This window comes from Carlito syrichta, unplaced genomic scaffold (assembly GCF_000164805.1).
Source record: "Carlito syrichta isolate Samal-C Ts95f unplaced genomic scaffold, Tarsius_syrichta-2.0.1 Scaffold313849, whole genome shotgun sequence".
Lineage (NCBI taxonomy): Eukaryota > Metazoa > Chordata > Mammalia > Primates > Tarsiidae > Carlito > Carlito syrichta.
In genome coordinates this window covers 868580-890390 of record NW_007257945.1, presented here as the reverse complement: position 1 = coordinate 890390, position 21811 = coordinate 868580, and the positions used below count along the sequence as shown (strand labels likewise).

The 21811-nt window shown below is 36.9% G+C and overlaps 1 protein-coding gene across 3 annotated transcripts in view; it reads right to left on the bottom strand.

Annotated features, from left to right (window-relative positions):
• Positions 1-8310: 8310 nt before the first annotated feature.
• Positions 8311-21811, bottom strand: part of EFEMP1 (EGF containing fibulin like extracellular matrix protein 1) — a 61219-nt gene continuing 47718 nt past the window's right edge. For all 3 annotated transcript variants that reach the window (XM_021718829.1, XM_021718830.1, XM_008070607.2), the window contains 6 exons: positions 21514-21633; positions 20413-20532; positions 18984-19103; positions 14214-14337; positions 13934-14129; positions 8311-8950 (listed from right to left, as the gene is read on the bottom strand). In XM_021718829.1, the coding sequence (XP_021574504.1) occupies positions 8789-8950; positions 13934-14129; positions 14214-14337; positions 18984-19103; positions 20413-20532; positions 21514-21633 (842 nt within the window). In that variant the 3' untranslated portion in view covers positions 8311-8788. The remainder of the gene's footprint in view (positions 8951-13933; positions 14130-14213; positions 14338-18983; positions 19104-20412; positions 20533-21513; positions 21634-21811) is intronic.

Below are 21811 nucleotides of genomic sequence, written 5' to 3'. Positions count from 1 at the left end.
GTCATTTGATTTTCCTTATTATAGACTCATGTAGCACTTCATACCTTTTCCTGTCAGAGTTGCCATTTCCAAAGTATGTTTACATGTAATTTTAAAAATTACATTTGTTCATGGAGTTATTTGATTAATTTGTTTCCCTAGTTATCCATAAGTTCCTTAAAAGTAGAAATGGTGTCTACACAACCGTTGTATCTATACTTGTGGAAATAATGAAATACAAAGAAGAGTAAGGAAAATGGTATGGAAGTAAAAAAACAGATGGATAGAGTGAGATTTTTCACCGCATGATTCATCACTAGGAATCAGGGTCTTGGTTGAGTGTTAAGAACCACAAGGTTTATGAAGTTTCTTGACATGTTGCTTGTTGTGTTTTGCTTCCTTGCTTTTGTGCATACATTTTTCTCTGCTAGAACACCCTTTCCTTATTTGAAGTAATCCTATTTCACCTTTAAGATGAACTCAGCAGCACTTTCACTGACCTCCTCTAGTCAGGGTTAACTGCCCTCAGCTGTGCTCCTCTTAGAAAATATTTAGGACAGCTAGACATGGTGGCTCATGCCTGTAATCCCAGCACTTTGGGAGGTGGAGGTGAGAGGATTGCCTGAGTCCAGAGGTTCAAGACCAGCCTGGGCAACTTGGTGAGACCTCATCTCTACAATAAATGAAAAAATTAGCCAGGCGTGGTGGCATGTGCCTGTGGTTCCAGCTGCTTGAAAGGCTGAGGCAGAAGTTTCACTTGAGCCCAGTAGATCCAGGCTGCAGTGGCCATGAGCATGCCACTGCACTTCAGCCTGGGCAACAGAGTTAGACTCCGACTCAAAAATAAAAAAAAAAAAAAAGAAAATATTTAGGCCCAGATTGTGTCCTTTTCTAATTTGCACAGAAATACCATATATGCCAGTGGTACTTGTGCTCTTATTACCGGGATGTAGCCAGGTTTTAAACAAAGCTTATATATTTATTTGGAGGCTCACTTTAAGAAAATAACACAAAATTATAAGTACAAAATTAGACACAAAATGAATTTTTATTTAGGATGACAGAAGAAATTATAAGCTATAAATTTAAAAAGCTGACAAATATTGCAAAAATCACAAAGTCTGGGAAAATAACATTTTTTGTTCATTAACTGCCTAACTGCCTAACACTCCTTTGCAATACTTTTTTCCTTACATTTTTGGTGTATACGCTGATTGTCTATGACAGCTATTTTATATCATTTTCTGTAGAGAGAAGAGTAATATAATTCAGGTTTTCCTCTAGCATGGTTATAATTTTTTAAAATTGATAATTTATAAAAGTTTATTTGGCTTCACAAGTCATTACAATGTCATGCAAATTTTTAATGTTGTTGTCAAATTTGGGAAGGCTCTATTAAGTTTCTACCATATAGGATCTATACAAGTCCAGATCGCTCCAAGTATTCTTGTGCAGGGACTAATCTTAACCTTGGAAATGGTCACACTCATAAGCCAGTGAGTTGTCGACGTGGTGCATAATTAACAGTTTTATATTATCATCACTGATTTTAAGTGTTCTTTCTATACTGAAGTAGCAGGACATTTAAATCCTTTCTATGTGTGTTTATACGATTTGCTTTTCTTCATTAATTTGATTATCAATTAACCCAAGTCTATTTACTTCTTTTATTTGAGAATTATTTTTTCTTCTCAAAAACTACAGTTTTGGGTCTTATCTGAAAATTTATTTTTTGGTTACAATTCACTTTTCATTGTCAGAATAATTTCTGGTGAGTTCTTATGGAAATATATTTAAATGTTTTTTATGGTATGGTACATTTATAATTGTATATGCTGCATAAGTATATGCATGTCAAGGCACTGATTAAAAACCAGATCCTCTGCTTATCATTTTATACCTCTGGTGAATGAAATTATTTTACATAGCTGAGCCTCTGGCTCTGCATATTTCAAAGCTTGTTATTCCTCTGTTACTGATGTCTGGTGTTGGATGCTACGGATGTTATATGTGATAGGTCTCCTGGCCCTAAACTTTCATGCAAGTTGTCAGGCAAGGTTAGCACAGAGGGTAGTAGGAATATTTCTAGAAGTAATTCCTAGACCAGACACGCTCTCAAGTGAACCATATATAGAAGTGACTGTGAACTATATAAATGGATCCTACTAAACTCTAATTAAATGTACCCTCCTAACTCAACTTCCCCAGGTTGGATCCCCAAAATGCTTGTGACCAACTCTAGTGCCACCACCTGAGAAGTATGATGGGAGAGCCAAAGAAGAAAGAACAGTTCTAACTAATTCAGCTAAAATGTATCGCTTTTGCAAATTTTAAGAAAAATATATGACCATGTGAATGGTTCCCTTTTTAGCCTTAGAAGGGCCTGGTGCAAGGGAAGGACTTTGAAGCTTTAGTCTCATTAGTTTCCCTGAAAATTCGCCTTTGAAGGACAACCCATTCTATTACAGTGCTCTGCAGCTGAACTTGTGATGAGCTCTAGAATCAGATAGGCTCATGGTATTAAGGAAATGATACTGCTTTGCATAGTGTCTTATGCCTCTTTGTATCTAATATAGAGTCATGTGCCCTGGACATAGTTGGAGCCTGATTTACTAATTGAATAATACACAGAGGAGAAGAAAACTTGAGTAGAAGAAGAGAGAGTAGAAAAAAGAAGAAAAAGGTCAAGGAAGAGGTTAATGTGATATGAAGCCTTAAAGTCAGGAGGTAGCACAAGCTCCTTTTGTTAGAATCACGAGGCATCACACTGACCTCAGCAATTATTGATACAATGCTCCACATCCCTTCAGCCACATGAATTTACTGGAAGCTGCGGTAGAGGTTTTTAGCTTGCTGACAGCATGATATCTCAAAGCCTCTGTCTTTCCTCCCCTCTGCCTAAGGGTTTTCTCTAGCACGAGGGAGCTCACACAGGCAATTATAAGTGCATAGGGCCAACCCTTACATAGGGACAGGAGTCCATAGATACATGCCTTAGCCTATGTGGCTTCTGGTGAAATGTTTACGAAGTGAGTTCCATGCAATTTCCCAGAGGACTTGTGCTCCAGTTGCCCACAGAGGTGACCCACTCATTAACTCATTCATTGACATCTCTCCCTTACCTGGTATACTTCCCCACTCTCCCAAGAGTGCTTTCTGAGATAACTTCTCAAGCTACCAAAACTCAATTCTTGCATCAGGGTCTGCATCTGAGGCAACACAAATCAAGACACCTGATTTATGCCACATGCGGTAATTTACCACCTAAAGAAACATAATCTAAATATTAAAATACAAAAACATAAAATGCAGTTTTTATAGGAAATAAACAATTTGCAGAAACCTAAATAACTCAACAAAATCATGATTCATGTTATATGAATATGTTTAAATATTATGCTGACATTCCACAGAAACTAATTTAGTTTCCATGGGAGGATAAAAAAAGAACTAAATTATTGCATTCAGGTCTTTAAATTTCTCCTGCATTTATATTCCAACTCTGGCTTATTAAAGGGGTCTGTACTCTGTTAACATACACATGCACTTACCATATAAACAGCTTAACTTGACATCTGCGTTGACTACATGTAAGAGGTAGTTAACTTTTTGCCTTGTTTCTGTTCAACAATCTTGATAGTTTCGTCTGCTGGCCAGATGAAACAAGATTGGTTTTTTGGTACCAGATGTGTCACAGTTTGGGTTTGTATTTTGCAGGTGCTCCCCCCAGCTGGGAAGATGGAAACTTGCCATCTTTCAGAGATGATGATTCAGGATAGAAATATAAGTGTGTTAAAAATAATTCGACATATTAATGGAGGGCTTTGTCCCTTGTGGGTTTCTTATGCATAACATATGAACAGACAAGCAGCTGTTCTATATTTTAAAAGGAGCATTAGAAAGTTAGAAGCATACATAGCTATTCAAAACATAAGCAACTGCTTGAAGTCATGGAAACAAGATTCAACAATAAACTTTTATTTGCAAAGCCTCCCAAAAAATAATAATCCCACTGGGCTGTGTTCAGGTGGTCTTAGGGTACTGAACAATCTATTTCCATCATCTGAATTCACTAAAGTATCTCTCTTGTAAAGGCAGAGGGGTAGAGATGACCACATTTATTAGATATAGGGATTGATTTCTATTCTTCAATACTTACATCTTTTTAATTATAAGTTTTTTAAAAACCTACTTGTTTTTGCCATTTTCACTTGTACATACTGTGAAAGAACTTAAAGCCCCATTGAGGACTCTGTTGTTTAATAAAGAGTGATATCTTACTCTAAACTTCTAAAACAAGAAAATTTTAGGTTATGATGTTCATTGTATATATTTGTACCTCAAAAATCACCTAATGAATACTAACCAGTGTCAAGGAATGATAGTATTCTTTACATTAACCCTTTACCTTACACTAATCCTTATGGCAGGAAGGATGCTACAATCCCTTATGTCCAGCTCCTGGACCAGTAGATTGTTGGTACCATTCTATCTTTGCCACTATTGCTCTCAAAGGCCCCCCATGCATTAAACTCCACTTGGATCTTTAGCAATAGGCCCTATGCTTTTGGAAATATCTGTCCTCTTAAGTAGGGTAAGGTGTACATGACTGGTCTTTGCATTTCAGTTCCTGGAGTTCAGGAGTATTTGGGATAACACAATTATTTCTGCCTCTTTGGAGTTAAGGAGAACAAATCATCTATAGTTGAAGAGAGTAAATCCGAATCAGGTTGGAATCTGTGTTATGTCAACCCAACTGTATGTGACAGCAGCAGTGACAACTGCTCATGCAACCAGTGGAGTGGACAAGGGGCTTGGAAGGAAAGGGATTGCTTGTTAGTGTTGAAACTTGGAGTATGGCTGACTGAAAAGAGCCCTAATCTAAGTCATAAGATTTGCATTCTAGGCACAGTGCTCTTGCTCAACAAACAGCGACATTGAGCAAGTCTTAAAAATAAGAGAGTTTGACAAGATGGCATCTAAGTTCTGGAATCCTATTATTATTAAATAGAAGGGTATGTCATAGGAGTGATTTCATGTTTAGAGGGAATGAAGATTGCCAGTTGTCAAAGAAAATACTATGAGGGAAAGTTGGCAGCTGAAGGGAAGTTATTCTTTTTTGAGAGGACTTAACCAAGAAGTCTTTCCTAACCACTATCAGAAAATAACGCAGTCCAGTCAGAGAGCACAGAAGTCTCAGAGCCCAAGCCACAAGCATTAGAATTGTGAAGTGATGGAAACATCTAGGTCAGTACTCATTACTGAGGCTCACTGAATAAAAACACAGGCATTTCCCTGAAAGCATTTTTGAAAGTGTGGGAACTTATGACTGGCCCTTTTCCCCCTGGTGAACAAGGTAAAATGACTTTCTTTTTAACATGAGTAACATATTGCAGTTATCATTAGTGGGAAGGAGCGAAAACATGCATAAGAGTGAATACCAAAAAAAAAAAAAAAAAAAAAAATTGAACTTTAAATTGTAATTAAAAAAATTATAGCTAAATTGGATTGGATTATTCCTCATGTCCTTGGCCCTAATAATGAACCCACATTATGAGGATTTGGTTTGGGGCAGGAACTATTAATTTTTTCCTTCCACCAATATCCAATGCTACCCAACAGCCACTGCATGCAAATAATACTCAGATGCTTTCAAAGATCTGGTAAATAGACCTACCTCTCCTTCAGTGGATCCCTGGGGTAGGGATTACTTATAGTTTTTAAACCTGGAAGAACAACTTGTTTTAACAACCCAGTTTTATAGATAAAACAACCCAAGGTACTAAGAAGCTAAGTGATTTGCCCAAGGTCTCTTGGTTGGAAATGTTAGAACCAAGACTAGAATCACACTGTTAAATGTTAGAAGGGACTACCACAGAACTTTCTCAATAAAGATTTGCTGAGGAAAAAAAGAAGAATGACTCTGACATTCATTTCATCATTCCCATCTACGGGAGCTGGTTTAAATCAATGATTTTCATGTAGGAGGGAAGGAGGGAGTCATGTGCAGTTTGAAAACAAGATAGAATTTTGTCATTTGCTTTTAGTAATGGTATTTATTTTATGTTTAGTTTTAAAAGAGACCATGAGATTTTTATGTTTTCTGAGGATGGTTTTACCTGCAAAGGAATTCACGTATTAGTTTTTCAAGGCTCTTTCTAAGGTGTTGCTTCCATGAATTAAAAAAAAAATTTTTTTAACTTGCCATTTTTGTAGTAAAAAGTGAAACTAAAAATAGGTGAATTTAGGTTGTAAAATTAGTTGATGAATAGTTTAGAAAATTGTTTCTTTTTGACATCCAGGATAAAAAAGAATTGCAGGCATAAACAGCCTATCAACCCATGTGGTAATGGAATAGAATACAATGGAATATTGTTCAGTCAGAAAGAGGAGTGAAGTACTATAATATGGATGAACCTTGAAAACGTTATGCTAAATGAAAGAACTCAGACATAAAATACTACACATTATTGTATGATCTTATTTATACAAAATATCCAGAATAGACCAATCCATAGAGACAGAAAATAGATTAGTGGTAGTTCCCACAGGTGCTTGTAGGAAGGGGAAATAGGGAGTGATGGCTAGTAGGTATAAGGTTTACTTTTGAGAAATGAAAATGTTATGGAACTAGACAGTGCTGTTGTTTGCATAATATTCAGTATGCCATTGAATTGTACACCTTAAAATGCCAAAAATGGTAAATTTTATCACAATTAAAAAAAGGAATTGCATCAGTGAAATTTTAGTATCAACCTTCTCCATGTGTCTATGATTTGTGAAAAGGACTAGGTGTTGGGATAAAAGGACACATATCTTGTCTGCAGTTAATGGCTTCTGTATGTGCAGAAAAAAAAAAAAAAATATATATATATGGAAGTGAAGGGTCAGGGCTTAGCATAAATATTTCAGAGATTTGTGTTTTTTTTCTGCAGTTCCCTGGGGCGCTATAGACAACACAGCCAGCCTTCTTGTTTAAGAGTGAAAAATCTGTTGGAAGGTCTTAAGCTTTTTTTTGTTTTTTTAAATGGCTACTACTCTCAGCTCTCACTTAAGAACTGTGTCCATGTGTAGAAGAATCACTAGACTGATTAAAAATGGAAATGTTTAGATCAAGACTTAATTTATACTGACTGTAAGTAATCATGTAGACAGAGTGAGAGGAACAAATTCAACAGTCCTGCTATATTGTGGCTGGTTGTTTACTCTGCTTCCTTACCTGTCGCTTGATTATATCTGTTCTCTCTCCACTATTTCTATGCCCCTTTAACCTCTACGAGCTCATCCCTCACCATCACACAAGGAGTTTGTGTTGTGTTCCTTGGTCTCTTGGTTATCTTTGAGAGAAATTTGTTTTAGCAGCAAGGTTACCTGGTGACAGAGGTCATTCACATACTTATACTTTGAAGCTGGATGTACGAAAACGTTGGCTGTACACTCTTTTATTGGCATGATTTTAACCATTTTTTTCAGTATTTAGAACTCCTTTGAGTATTTCTTCTAGAGCTGGTCTAATGATGACAAATTTCCTCAGTGTTTGAGAAAGATTTAATTGCCCTTTTATACTCTCATCTTGGTTTACTATTTTAAAAAATAATGGTTATTCTTGCTCAGGAAGCTATAATTAAATTTTTTCTGGATATAAAGTTGTACTGGCTGCTATTGGCTACATTAAAAAACCTCCAAAGATTGGATGATCTTCTAAAAGAATATTTTTATTTAAAAATATGATACATCAAGGTGAAACAGTGACAGTTTAAACAAGTGAGAAGATATAAAAAACCTTTCCATAGAATTGGTCAGGAGGTAATTTGATTTAGTTCACTGTCACTTTGGATACTAGGAATAAAAACCATCATCATTTCCTTTCTCTGTGAGCATCGAGTACAAAGATGAGAAATTTTATTTACATACATACTAGTGAAGTTTTAGGATTTAAATTTTATTTAGAAATTAAAACTTCCCCAGTGAAATACCTTTTCCTCATTTTGTTCTGCATCTTATGGAAGTCCTGAATTCAGGGATGTGGTTATGTTTACTGAGTTTACTTCTTCATGTCAGTTCCAACATGTTTCAGAAGGAATTTGTTTTCTCATCTCCTCCTCATAGTCTTCTTGATAGAATGATTTTCTAAGGGATACCAGGTTCATTTTGGGAATTTTGGAAAATATTACTTAATGTTTTTATTCATAATCGCAAATTTCTGACCAAATTAAAAAGTATACCACTGAAACCAGCATATTGTATAATAATGATGCCACTAAGTAATAAACAATCACACTTAGTATCAACCGTTTAGATGGATCATGAAAATAAAAACCAATACAAATATGGTAGATAATCATTTTTCTAAAGAAATATATATTTATTGATTTTTTCCATTTTCTTACAAAGCAGTTAAAAAACTCATTCCTGCCTTTGCATGCTATTCAATGTTATGATGGCTGCCTCCTCACGAGACTGTCAGTGGAGCCGTTGTAAATTTCCTTAAGCACCACAGAAGATCATCATTGCTTGGTCCCGCTTTTATATGAAAGAATCCAAGTTTCACCAGATAGTGTATGCTTAGCTCTCTTGAAGAAGACCAGTTTAGTGGATTATTGTCTAATTTACATACAGTAATAAAGACAAACTTTGAATCTTTACAGATTAAATGCCCATTTTATACCATGGTGTAATTGTTTGAATTATGGGTGAGTGTACAGTATAGAGATGTAGATGCACTAGATATATCTATAAATAAAATAGTGCTTTAAGGTAACAATATTCTTTGGCTGACTTAAATGCCTGGGTAGACTCTTATAGAAGACTAAAATGCAAATGGGCCCACTATTATTGTCAATCTTAACACAGAGCTTGTGCGGAAGGTTCCTATACCGTTGACTGTCAGCATCTCCAGGTCCACAATATGTTCTCTTGGTCCTGTTAGTGACTTCACGAGCACAAGCATTGCACTGACAGGACTTGTTTGCTAAAACAAAAGAAAAAAGAGGGAGGGAGAGAATAATTTTTCTTGGATTGGAGTTTCTATTATGTATTTGTTAGCATACCTTCTATAAGATTTAGGGGAAGAATTTTCAGGATGGGATAAAAGAGCCACTACTTAGTGCCTTTTTGGTTTCAACTCCTCTTGGTTCCTATCCCTTGTTTACCATAGTCATTAGCTCTAAGTTACAGGGACCTTTTTTTTTTTTTGACAGTTCTTTGTTTGTGATTCCTTCCTCTCTGTTAACATATTTCTCTTCAATTTTATTGAGTAGTTCCAGATTTAATAGATGATGAGCTCAGGTGGGAATCTGATAATTTTTGAACTTGTGAACAAACTTGTGCCATTTTTCATTTTCTCAACATTGTGCATCTGTTTATATTCTAGTAGGTGAAGAGAAATGTCAACACTTAATTTCAATAGGATGTAGTAAATGCTAAGATATATGGGGTTGTGTAGGGAATGCATGAAGATACATAAAGGCATATATACACAGGAAAGAAGAGGAGGAGCTCTGAAGCACTGAGGAGAGCCATGAGGCATATGTTCAGGAAGACGGGATGCAGTTTCATTCTGATGAGAAACATGAAGGGTTCTGAGGGAGGAAAATGAGGTTGGAGGGGCAGGTAAGTGGATATGTGAATCTGAATGCCAAGGGACAGAGTCATAGGTTGGGATTTAGCAATCACCTCAGTGAGTAGACACTACACCAAGGAGAGGATGTATATGCGATAAGGCTGAAGTTCTGGGAGAAGACAGCATTTAATAAGTGGGCAGAAGAGAAACCATTAAAAAAGTGAGAAGAAATAGATTATTAGGTGGAAACAGATGAGTGACCAGGAGTATCCAACAGAGTAGGATAGGAAAAGAACAACTGAAATTGAAAAGTACCCTCTGGGTTTAGCAGGATGAGTATCATTGGTGATTTTTTTCACAGCAACTTCAATAGCATAGTGGGAACAGAAGACAGAGAAGTGACTAAGAAGTGAGGAAGCACAGACCGTGAGTATAGATTAACTTTGAAGAACCTTGTCTGGGAAGAGAGAGGAGAGACAGGGCAAAATCCAGACAGAGAAGCAAGTTGAATATTTAGGAAGTAGAGGGGAGTCTGATGGAACAAGATTGCAAAAGAGGTGAAATGCAGAATACAGGTAGGTTGGCCTTGATTGACAGAAGTGAAACTTTTTCTTTGAAAACTAGAGGGAGAAGATAAGAAGGGGGACACATGGACTTAAGTTTGTAGTGGAGTGGGTGGGACGTTAAGGTGATTCATGCCTACTGGTCTCAGTGACTTCAGAAAAATAGGTGGTGAGGTCATCGGCTGAAAATGAAGGACATAAAGACTTTGAGATCAGGGACTGAAGAGAATGGAATGAAAGACATAAGAAAAAGTAATAGGAGCATACTGAAAACCCATCTGAAGCTGGAAACTAAGATTTTTTATAGCATTACCAATCTATGCTGACAAGCTGGGTATAAAAGTAGATATACAGGTAGATTATAAGATTGATCCAGGGTTGCTGGACAGGGGGTTGAGGTGTGTGACAGAGTTGTTCAAGTGTCCACTAAGAAGCTGATAGATTGGAAGAAAAGGGGTAGTTGGGGGCGTGCTCAGGGGACTAGTATCACTTTGAGGGTGACGAGCGAGAGAGTGGGAGTGAGGGCCTGAGAGAGGAATAAGAATCATTTATTGGGTGTGCCACTGGAAACTTAGATTCTCTAGTGGAACTGTGGTGAATAATAATAACATCCAGGGTGTGGTCATGGGGGGTTGGTGGCAGAGGGGCATGGAGCTGCAGGTAATGGGAGATGAGATGGCCAGGGAATTATAGGCTAAGGTACTAGGCAGCTCTGAGAGTGCCCAGATCAGGGTATATGGGAAGGAAAACTCTTCATAATCTAGTTCCTCCTTATCCCAGGCCCTCATGTCTTCTGAGTAATCTCACCCTCTACACACTCTTTTCTGAGGGAAGTTGGAGCCATGGCTTCAACTATCACATATTTGCCAGTGATTGAAAGCCTGTATTTTGAGTTCCAAACATATCAGCTCTGTACTCATTTCTACTTGGATGTCCTTTGGGAATAAGGACTTAATATATCTCAACTGAACTCCTCACCTTCCCCTTCACACTGGCTTTTTCTCACCTAACTCAGTAAATGAAACTACCATTTCCTGTTACTCAAGACAGAAAAAAAGAGGGTATTATTCTTGATGCTTCCTTCTCCTCTAATCTCCCCATAGGAAATGGGTTACCAAGTTATGTAGTTCTTCCTATAGCTTCACAAATCTGTCCTTTTTTTCTCCTCACTCATTGCTACCCCCTAATACTCTATCTCTCTCTATTCCATTCTTGCTCTACTCCAAGCTCTATAGTGAAGCCAGGCACTCCAGTCTTGGGTAGGTGCATTTGTTATATACTCATGAGCAACTTGCAACTCTGTGTTGCAGTGTTCTGCATTTTTCTGAGCACTTGTTTAATGACTTGAACATAGACTCCACTGGGGCAAAAACTGGCTTGGCTTTATTCACTGTTGTGTCTCTGGGATCTTTCATGGTGCTTGCCTCTTTTAAGCAATAATTGTAGGTAATAATACCCTAAAGATGTCAGTAAAATTAATTCATTTAAAAATATTTTTTTGAGCATCTGTTATGTGCCAGGTAACCTTCTATGTACCAAGGAAAGACAAGTGAACAGATAGGCAAAGTCTCTGCTCCCATTATGCTCATAATCTAATGGATGACACAGTCAAATGAATAATATGCCAGGTGGTGATAGGGCAATAAATAATAGTAAGGCTCAGTAAGGGAGCATAGATACAACAGGAGGAGGTGCTGGAATATTCAGCCTTCAATTTCATATACTACTTCTTTATAATATATTCCATTTTCCAGGATAGAAGGTTTTTTTTCAATATCCTTCCAAAAGGAATATAAATAAAATTCTATATTCCACATATCCTTTTAAGGATCAGGCCGACTCTCAAGACTACCAAGAAACTATCTTTGATAGCTCACGTTAACTTTTTGATGTCTCTGGACCAAAACTGCCTCCCCTCCTTCTTTTTTCATAGACGTTAACTTTTGATATACAGTAATTTAAAGCTCTTTGAAATCAGGAGAAAAAAACCTGTATGTGCATGACATGTCCTCTTAATTCCTCATGTCACCTAGTATAGGACTGAGCCCATAGTAGGGCTTATTTAAGGCCTGCTGGTTGATTTCCATGCATTTAAATGCCCTCTACACAAGTAAAATTTTGGTAGAGAAACTTTGCAGGATTTCATCCGAGTGCCTTTTGAATTGTGTGATAAGAAATAGTCTCGAAATGTCTATTTTTATGATTTTAAATAGTTCTTTGTTTCAAATAATTTAACATTATTTAACTCTGGAATTATTAAATTTGGCAATGTTTGATATCATTCATAGAAATAAGGAATTTACTTGAGAAAAACACTGTATTTATATCTGAAAATATCAAATAGTAAATGCACTGATATGCATCATAAATAACTATCAAAGTGCTATGATTAACTACAAAGAAAAAACATGTTGAAACTTTGTTCAACTGCTTATTCTGCTAGAAAATTTTAATTTCTTAAATTAAGGCTACAAGTTCAAAATGGAAAATTATTTTTAAAGATGATTTTGAGATGAACCTATTTTATTACCAGGGAGTAATAAATAATGTCTTTTTTAAGGCTAGAGTTATTTAATTGAATTGTGTGAAACTCATTTGTGAAAACTTCATTAAATGCCTAGTAAATCTCAAATTTAAAACATCAATTAGAAAAACAATAGAAATATATTGTATTTTGGGCTGAATATTCTTTTCAGAAGTTGGTCATGAGAAATTAATCATTTCTACTTATGGCAAATAAATGGAATCACATAACTCTGGAGGTGGAAGGGAAGTTAACATACCAAAGAACAGTATAAATGTGTGAACATTAAAAATCTGTAAACCATACCACAGGATACATTTCCCAATTTACTTTCAAATTCTCAAAATAAAACACTGACTTTAAAATTTGATTAAAGCGCACCCAAAGGAGTTTGGAGAAAATTATAACCGGATGAATAACATCCTTAGCATGAAACAGTTACCGTAACCCTGCCATCTGCTTGGTAGGGTGCCATCTTTTTCACATGAAATGGAGAGCCGTATTTAAAATATGCCAAAATTTTAACTTAAAATGAACTTGCTGAGATTTTGCAGGAAAGACTGAAAGGCTGAGGCACTGGAGTCAGAGAGATCAGTATGAAAGCCACTGAAGGGATTAGAGAAGCCATGGGAGCCGGTTTAAAGGAAGAGAGGTGGGGATGTGGGGAAGCAAAAATAACCCAGGAGACACTGTGAAGAGAGAAAGGACAGAATTCAGAAACAAGATTTCATCTAGGCAATGAAAGACAAGGGAAAGACAAAAATGACCCCATACTGTCAGCTCAGAAGTTTGCAAGAATGGTTCAGGGAGGCAGGGTCACTTCTTGACTTACAGGTTTTAGTTTTGGAGCAAATGTAAACTGTCTTGTGAATGTAACAATAAGGAATTCATGTTTTTTGAAAAGCTCTCCAGGAATTATTTTTCCTGTGTATAATTAAATAACCACCATTGATTTGTGGTACCTATTTGGGGTGTGTGTGTGTGTGTGTGTGTGTGTGTGTGTGTGCTTGTGTTTCAGTGATCACATACAACCCCATTAGAATCTGTATCTTGGTATCTGAGGAACTTTAGAGAAGCTTCTGTATCTCACTTTCTCTTCTGTGAAAAATGGAGATGATATTAATATCTGTCTGACAGTGTAACCAAGAGGATCAAATGAGAAAATGCACACTAGAAGGACTTACATAACGCCAACACATAAAATTTCAAGTACAAGCTGGCCTTCCATGTGTGGATACTACACAACAACAAGAGCAACAACCTCCCATCTTTCTCAATAGCTAAGGCTGCCTTCAGGATACTTACTCTTAGGTAGAACTCTCCATTTTCATTTCCAGATTTAATCCGAAAAGTATTGATAGTGTTGGCATAAATAGTTGTGGCTTGTATCTGGAAGATGTCTGATGGCACAGACCTATCTGACCGGATGCTCATGTATTTGTAGACTATTGACTGGGGGAGTTCTCGGCACACGGCATTTGAGACTGGGCAAACACATCGGCTGTAGAGACAAACAAAAGTAGTCACCAGCTTGGCTTGGTAAGATCAGAAAATTCTCACTTTGAAAACGTCTGACTTTTCTTACTTTTCTGCTGTTAGAATGTAGGGGTCTTGACAAGGATTTCGTGGGTAACAACGGAAGCCGCCATGATAATTCCAACACATTTCATCCTCCCGGCATTCATTTGTGGTATCACACTCATTTATATCTGTAAGATGTAGGGTCAAATAGTTTACTGATCTAATATAATTGTATACGTGGCAGATTCTGATTTGCAAGGAAGGAGGTGTGTGGAAATCTGGACTGTGTTTAATCTTCTTTTAGACACAAGACTGGGTGAGACCTGAGTTCACTGCAATGAATTCAGGACAAACATACCTGAGCTAGTCTAGACAGATTAATATGTATCATTTCATGATATTTTATCGAGCACCTGTTATTCATCGGTTGAATTCAATGCCAAATGTTAACCATGGACTGCTTATATAAAAGCAAAAAACACCAGTTCCTGTCCTCAGGGAGATGATAATTTAGTTGGGAATATAGATATGGCTACTTATAAAATAAAATGGAATTAAATAAGAGATAAGTAAGTGCACTGGGGGATTTGAAGCAGAATTGATTAATTCTGCCTGGGGTATTAGGAAAAGCAAAAGGAAGGAGGAGGCATCTCAACTTGACCTTGAAGAGTGGTGATTAGATGGGGTTTTCATGTCGAGGGTAGGAAAGGCTCTTCAGGTTGAGAAAGCGTCAAGCAAAAACTATGGAGAAAGCAGTAAGCAAAAACTATGGAGAAGGCAGTTTATCATCTGTCTCAGGAGCTTGGGAGAGAGGAAGAGGTTAGAAATGTGATTTTAATAAACAGTAGCATGCCAGTGCATAGATGATGCTCTGGAAGTGGATTAGATAGTTAAGAGGAAGCACAGCACAAGAAGTGAAGCTATGAAGTGTTCTACCTTGTAGAACATAGCTATTTAAGGACTGTGAGGCACAAGAGGAGTTAAGTAAGGGGCTGTCAGTAGGGGGAGGCAACCCAGAAAAAGGTAGTACCAAAGAAGTTAGAGGGGAGAGAGTCCTGGAAAGAAGGGCCAGGCTGAACAAGGACTGACGTTAGATTTAAGAATTAGGAGACCTCCAATGACATTTACTAGAGAGCCATTATATTTATAACCTCAACACAAAAAAAATTAAATTAAAACTACATCCCTATGTATATCTACCTCCCTTTATATTTGAATAGTGATTTGTATTTTATCCAATATCAGCCTTTTCTGAACTCTCTCTTCTCCACAGATATTTTTATTCATTAATCTACTAATTTCATAAGTAATTCATTGAATCCTTGCTGCAAGCCACACTGAGACTAGGTGCTGGGATATGACCTCTTTTGAATTCTCATACCTCATGTCCTTTTTAAAGGGCCTTTATTGCTTTCTGCCTTGCATTATTGAAATCTGCTAGTTTGTCTTAACCCTTCTATTAGCTTGTAAACTCCTTGAGGGGAAGGCCTATTGTATCCATCTTTTAAAGTTTTTGGACACCTGGCTTTTAAGAAATGTTAAATTGAAATAAGGTGCTCCTCACACAAACTGTCTAGAGATAGGTGAGAAATATATTATCTGTACTTGACATGAAGCAAAATCAAAGTGGCTGGTTAATGCTCTATAGTTAGGTGACAGGCATCTTTCCACTGCAAGATACTCTAAACAAAAGTAATTCTATGTCTTGTCTTTCTATGTCTTGTCTTTGGAGGTAAAAATTTACTTTGGCCTTCAAACTGGCTAAAGTTATCTGGAACCCAAAAGGAGACTGGAAAAGCTACATAGTATGTGTATGAAAAATTTCTAAGAGCCAGTTAAAAAAAGTATCTTCTAAGGCTGAAGCAAGAAAACTTAGATTTCTCAGATGAAATCACAATTAACTTGTCCTTTCAGTATTTTTCACTTTTTTTGAAAAATAAAGATGTCATTTAGTTACAGGGAAAATTAAGACCAGTTTGTTATATGGAATCCAACAGAAGCAAAAAGCAACTGTATTTTATAATTTCATTTATTACTTATAGTAATTTAGAGCCTTAATCTTTCTGGGAGGTTTTTCAGAAAGTAATAGTATAAAAATATTTGATGAACGTGTGTCTGTGTGTATGTGTATTATCTGTCTCTCTGTCTTTCTTTACACAAACACACACGCACTTTTAATTTTTGTAGACCGGTGAAATGAAAACAGTGATTTCATTCCCAAAATGAAATGAACCTTTGGAGGAAGGTTAGAATCCAAACATTTTCAATTTTACTTTATTCAGGTGGACAAGGCTTGGAAGGGATGATTTCAATGGGGAAAGCATTTGCTTCATACTTTAAAAAGTATGGTAAGTATTTTTCACACACACAAAATGTTTTGGCTTAGTCAAACATTCTGAAGTTACATATCTTCAACATATAACACTCATGAATGCCTCATTTGCAATTTCAGTGCATTTCCACCTTGAATTACAGCAGATATAAATGATTCCAGATATATAGAGTAGGCGTGTAAGAGCCCACTGTACATTAATTTGTCCTTGTCTTTTGCTGAGCACCAAGCCATTTTTAATTAGAAACACACAGACATTTGTTTGAAGGACTCTAGAGAAATTTAAAAATATATATCCTACTGGCTAACATTTTCTTGCAGGTGATATTCATGTTAAAAGTCTCAGTTAGGGTTCAGTAAGTAAAACCAGTGGAATGCAACATTTTCCCGTAATTAACATTTACAGAGTCTCCAGTAACCTGAAAAGGGTTACAAAGATGTTTATTGTGCGATGAACGGAACATTTGGATTATGCTCTTATTTAGTGGTTGGTGGGAAGTTGAATAATCATATGCAGACTACAAAATCCCAGGTCATAGGTGCTCCTCTGACTTAATATTTTCCTATAAAATCATGATATAGACTGAGAATCCCTAGTGTCTCCTTTCCTTGATCTTTTCTTAACAGGATCTTTATTGCCCTATGTGACCTCTCTTCAATTCTGACTTAATAAGGACTCCCTAGAGAAGATCTCCTACTAGTCATTTACATTGGTAGGTAAATTTCATGAAACACCTTGAATTGTACAAGCTTGTATAGTTTACAAATTATTTTTATGTATGTCAGTCCATTAAATTCCCATAACTCCCGTTCTCAAATGAGAAAGCTGACGCTCAGGGGAATTTAATTATTTGTTTAGGATTGTACAGTCATGAATGCCTCATTTGCAACAGTCAGAAAGCATAGAGCTAGGATTCAAACAGGTTTTAGGTTCTCAAGTTCAGTCATTTTTTTCCACTCTATTATGTAAATTTAAGTATTTGTACTAGCTTTTCCAGTATTATCTACATTTTTGGTTTTATCCAACAGTCTTTTCTCTGTTAAATAGATTATAAACGACATGCAACACTGGAGGTACAGGGAAGAGGGTGCATATTTTCAGATCTTTCTGAAATCATAACAATGTAGAGACTGTCTCTTCCACCTATGTGTTGGTGTGAAGATCACCTGAAAGTTTATTTTGAAACTAGAGCCAAGGTCATTAGCTATTTTCGGATCAGTAGTTCGTCTCTAAAAAATCCAAGCACACTTAAATGCGTATTAGGTTGATTTTTCTCAACATCTGTATACTACCCAATCTATAATCTTGGTGTTTTGGAGACTTGAAACTGGATTGAGCAAAGCTTAATTCACATGTTGAGTGTAGGCTCTAAACTCAAACTTATGGGTGAAACATTTTAATAATTGAATCTTTTCTGGAGGATGATTTGAAGATGTATCTCATAGTGACTATGTAGACAGGGCGTGGTGGTTCATGCCTGTAATCCCAGCACTTTGGGAGGCCGAGGTGGGAGGATTGCTTGAACCCAGGAGTTGGAGACCAACCTGGGCAACATAGCAAGACCTCATCTCCATACACACACACACACACACACACACACACACACACACACACACACACACACACACAGACTATGTAGGCTACATAGAAGAGTTATCAATATTTTATTAAAATTACTTGTATTTTAAGGGAGAAAATGATTCTTCTTTTTTTTTTTTTTTTTTTTTTGAGTTGGAGTATCACTTTGTCAACCAAGCTGGAATGCAGTGGCATACTCACGGCCATTGCAGCCTCAACCTAATGGGCTCAAGTGATCCTTCAGCCTCAGCCTTCCAAGTAGCTCAACTACAGTCACACGCCCCATGCCCAGGTAAGTTTTTTGATTTATTATAGAGATGAGGTCTTGCCAAGTTGCCCAGGCTGGTCTCAAACCCGTGGGTTCAGGCAATCCTCTCACCTCGGCCTTCCAAAGTGCTGAGATTATAGGCATGAGCCACCATGCCCAACTGAAAATGATTATTCTAAATTTCAAGGAAAGCCACTGTTAACATCGAACCTCCTCTTTATGAGATGAATACATCTCATGATGAACAGAGGAAGAAAGAACTTAAGCTGTGTATTCAAAGTAGGAAAATGAAAGTCTATGATATACTCAGTGATCTATCACAGAAACAAAGAACAGAGAACCATATGCTCTCACTCATAAGCAGACCTTGAACAATTATCATAATACTTTAAGAAAAGGATTGGCAGTAGTGGGAAACTGCGGGGGGTGGAAGGCGGATGTGGCAGTTGAAGGAAACTGTCAGGGGAGGGAGGGGCACACCTCCTCAACAAGGGTACCTGCATAATGAACATTTGTATACCTAACCCTGAATTGTATCTCACATCTTAAAATAAAGAAAAAAAAAAATGAAAGTCTATGATAGAGAATCCTATAACTACTTTGCTTGTCCTGGTTAAAACTGGATAATTCACATGTATAAAAGCAATATACTTACCCTGACATGTTCTACTTCTCACCAACTGGTATCCCTGGGGACACATACACGAAAATTTCCCAGGTTCATTGACACATTGATATTGACACAGGTAGCTTGAGGTTCTGCATTCATCAATGTCTAATGAATCAGACAAGAACAAGGACGCAGAGCTGAAAATTTTACACACCACTACTTTGGTTTTATATGTATACAAATATATCTGTGTGTGTGTGTTTCTTTTCTTTTCTGCTATTCTGCTCAATAGTTCAGAAGGTGGTAATACATTTTTTTAGGTGAGCTACAGAGAGTAATAATATTACAAACTCTAATATAGAAATGTAAGGCTTCATCAGAAACTCAAGGGCAAATTCTATTAATTTCAGTTTATTTTTCTCTATGGCTTCATAGGCCAGAGCTTTTCCTACCATGAGTTTTACCAAACCACACTGACAGTTTGGACCTAACTGCATGAACTGAACAGACTGACTGAAGTGGCCTGTGGCTGATGCTCTCTACTTTTGGGCTCTGCAGACCTACCCAGGATGCAGATTCATGTTTGCCTTCTCAGAAATTGGGTAACTTTGCTACTGAGTTCATCTGAGCTTTGAACTCCAAGTCCCATTTCTGGGCAAGCTTCCAGGGGTGACATTTTGGCAGAACCTGGCCTTCAGGGGAAGAATGCTTTGCATTTCTGACTAGCGATGTCCCTACAGCTTACTCAGAAGGGCAGAGGCAACTTTTGGTTCTGAGCATAATGGCATGACATGAGGCCTCTCCAGGTGGGGCTTGACCTCTGTGACCCCAAGTAAAGCTGGAGAACTGTGAAAAAAACAGGAACATGAACTGCTGATGGCATCCCCCCTCAGGATGTCTTATGCCTTTGAATTACACAGTGGAATTTGCATATACATTAAATGCCATCCAGTTAAATACCCCTCTTCTTCCTCATGTGAAACGTGAAACACAGGCAACTTAAAAAAATGTGCCCAAGCCACACAGTAGCAGGAGTAAGACCAGGAGCCAGGTCTCTTAATTTTTATTCTAATGTTTTGACATGCACCTGGCTCTTTTCAAACTTAAATGTGTACACCAGTCACCTGGAGTTTTTGTTCAATGCAGACCCTAAGATTCTGCATTTCTCATAAGCTCCCAGGATATGCTGATGCCTCTGGTCATCGGATCACACTTCAAGAAGCAAGATACTAGAACACTTTTTATAATTATTAGATCCATCCTGTATCTAATATTTCAGCTATTTTGTTTCTTCTCCTTTCTTTTGGTAACATGTTAAAAAATCAATGTTAACAGCTGAACTACATTAACTAGATTTTAGAGCAGAATTTCTGTGAATAAACATTTGTTTTCATAAACAGGTACATAATCAGAAAAAGCAATAGCAATCACAGGGATTGGACTCTTATTCCACATTATTTGGAGAGTATTTTACCTTCACAGTTGAGTCTGTCACTGCTTAGCTCGTATCCTTGATTACACTGACAGATGAATGAACCAAGAATGTTGTAGCATTGTTGAGCACATTGATTGCTGGCATCACATTCATTTATATCTGAAAGAAATGATTATATGTATATATATATATATCTTTATACATATCCTTGCTCTTTTGTACCTATGTCATCTGATGATAAGTGAGTAATTCCCTAGCTGAATTCTTTGCCCTGCAGAAGCTCACTGGAGAACATCCATTTAGGTTTCATATTTGTTGGAACAACTTCAAACATCTGTCATATACTCCTTTTAGAAATACCAAAATCTTTTTTCTAGGAATGACAGTGAGTTTGATGTGTGAAGAATCTTTCCAAAAGAATTTAATGCTTCTAATAACTATACATTCCAGTATCTATTTTCTTTTGTTGTTGTTCAGATACAAAATGCCAAGTCTATAAATAATTGATCTAAGACACTCATACTGATATGGTCTCTCAACATGCTGTAGTGAAGATTTATCTGTGCTATTTATTACTTTTTAAATGGGTTCTGTTAAATTCCATTACAATTATAACATAAGCCTTTGAGACCCATACGGAGTTTTGCAATGCTCTAAGGCACTGAAAATATTGTGAAAAGGCATTTTTTCTCCACTAGATTCTTTCCATGTCATGCCAATCTTATAATAGTGTGCCGTGACATTGCATTCTGAAAGGGGAGAAGAAGCATGTAAAAATCAGATGCACTTTCAGTGGAAAGTTTATATACTTGAACTTGCAGTAACCCCTTTGGCACCTTCAAAATTTATATCACACACTGTTGACTAATTGATGTGTGTGTATCAATTGATCTGTAGTTAAAAAAATTTTTTTATACATCCACAGAGGAGAACTAAAACCAAAGCTAAAAAGTTTTCCATTCACATCTTGATGTGTTTTAAGAAACAGATTGGTCATTGTCTTTTCATCTTTATGACTGCTTAAGGGAAGTTGATAGAAACCAGTTACTCAAGAACACAGAAAATTGGAAAAAAACTGCAACGTGGCATGGGGTTTCCTTATTCTGAAGACAGGAACCAGCTAGTTCCCAAAAGGCTTACCTACACACGTGTAGTTGTTGGCTGCCAACTGAAACCCAGGACTGCACTGGCAATAAAATGAGCCTGGCGTGTTCACGCATCTTTGGTGACAATATGGAGGGATGGCACATTCGTCTATGTCTGGATATCAGGCACACACACAAAGAGAACCAAATTATTGACTTAGTATAGCTGTTTGCTTTCAAGTTCTCAGTAAAGCATTATCTAGAAAACCTATATAGAGATCTCATTTAAAAAATAATCATTTCCTCTCTCTCTCTTTCTCTGCTGTTAAGATTAGAATATATGTGTTTTAAAT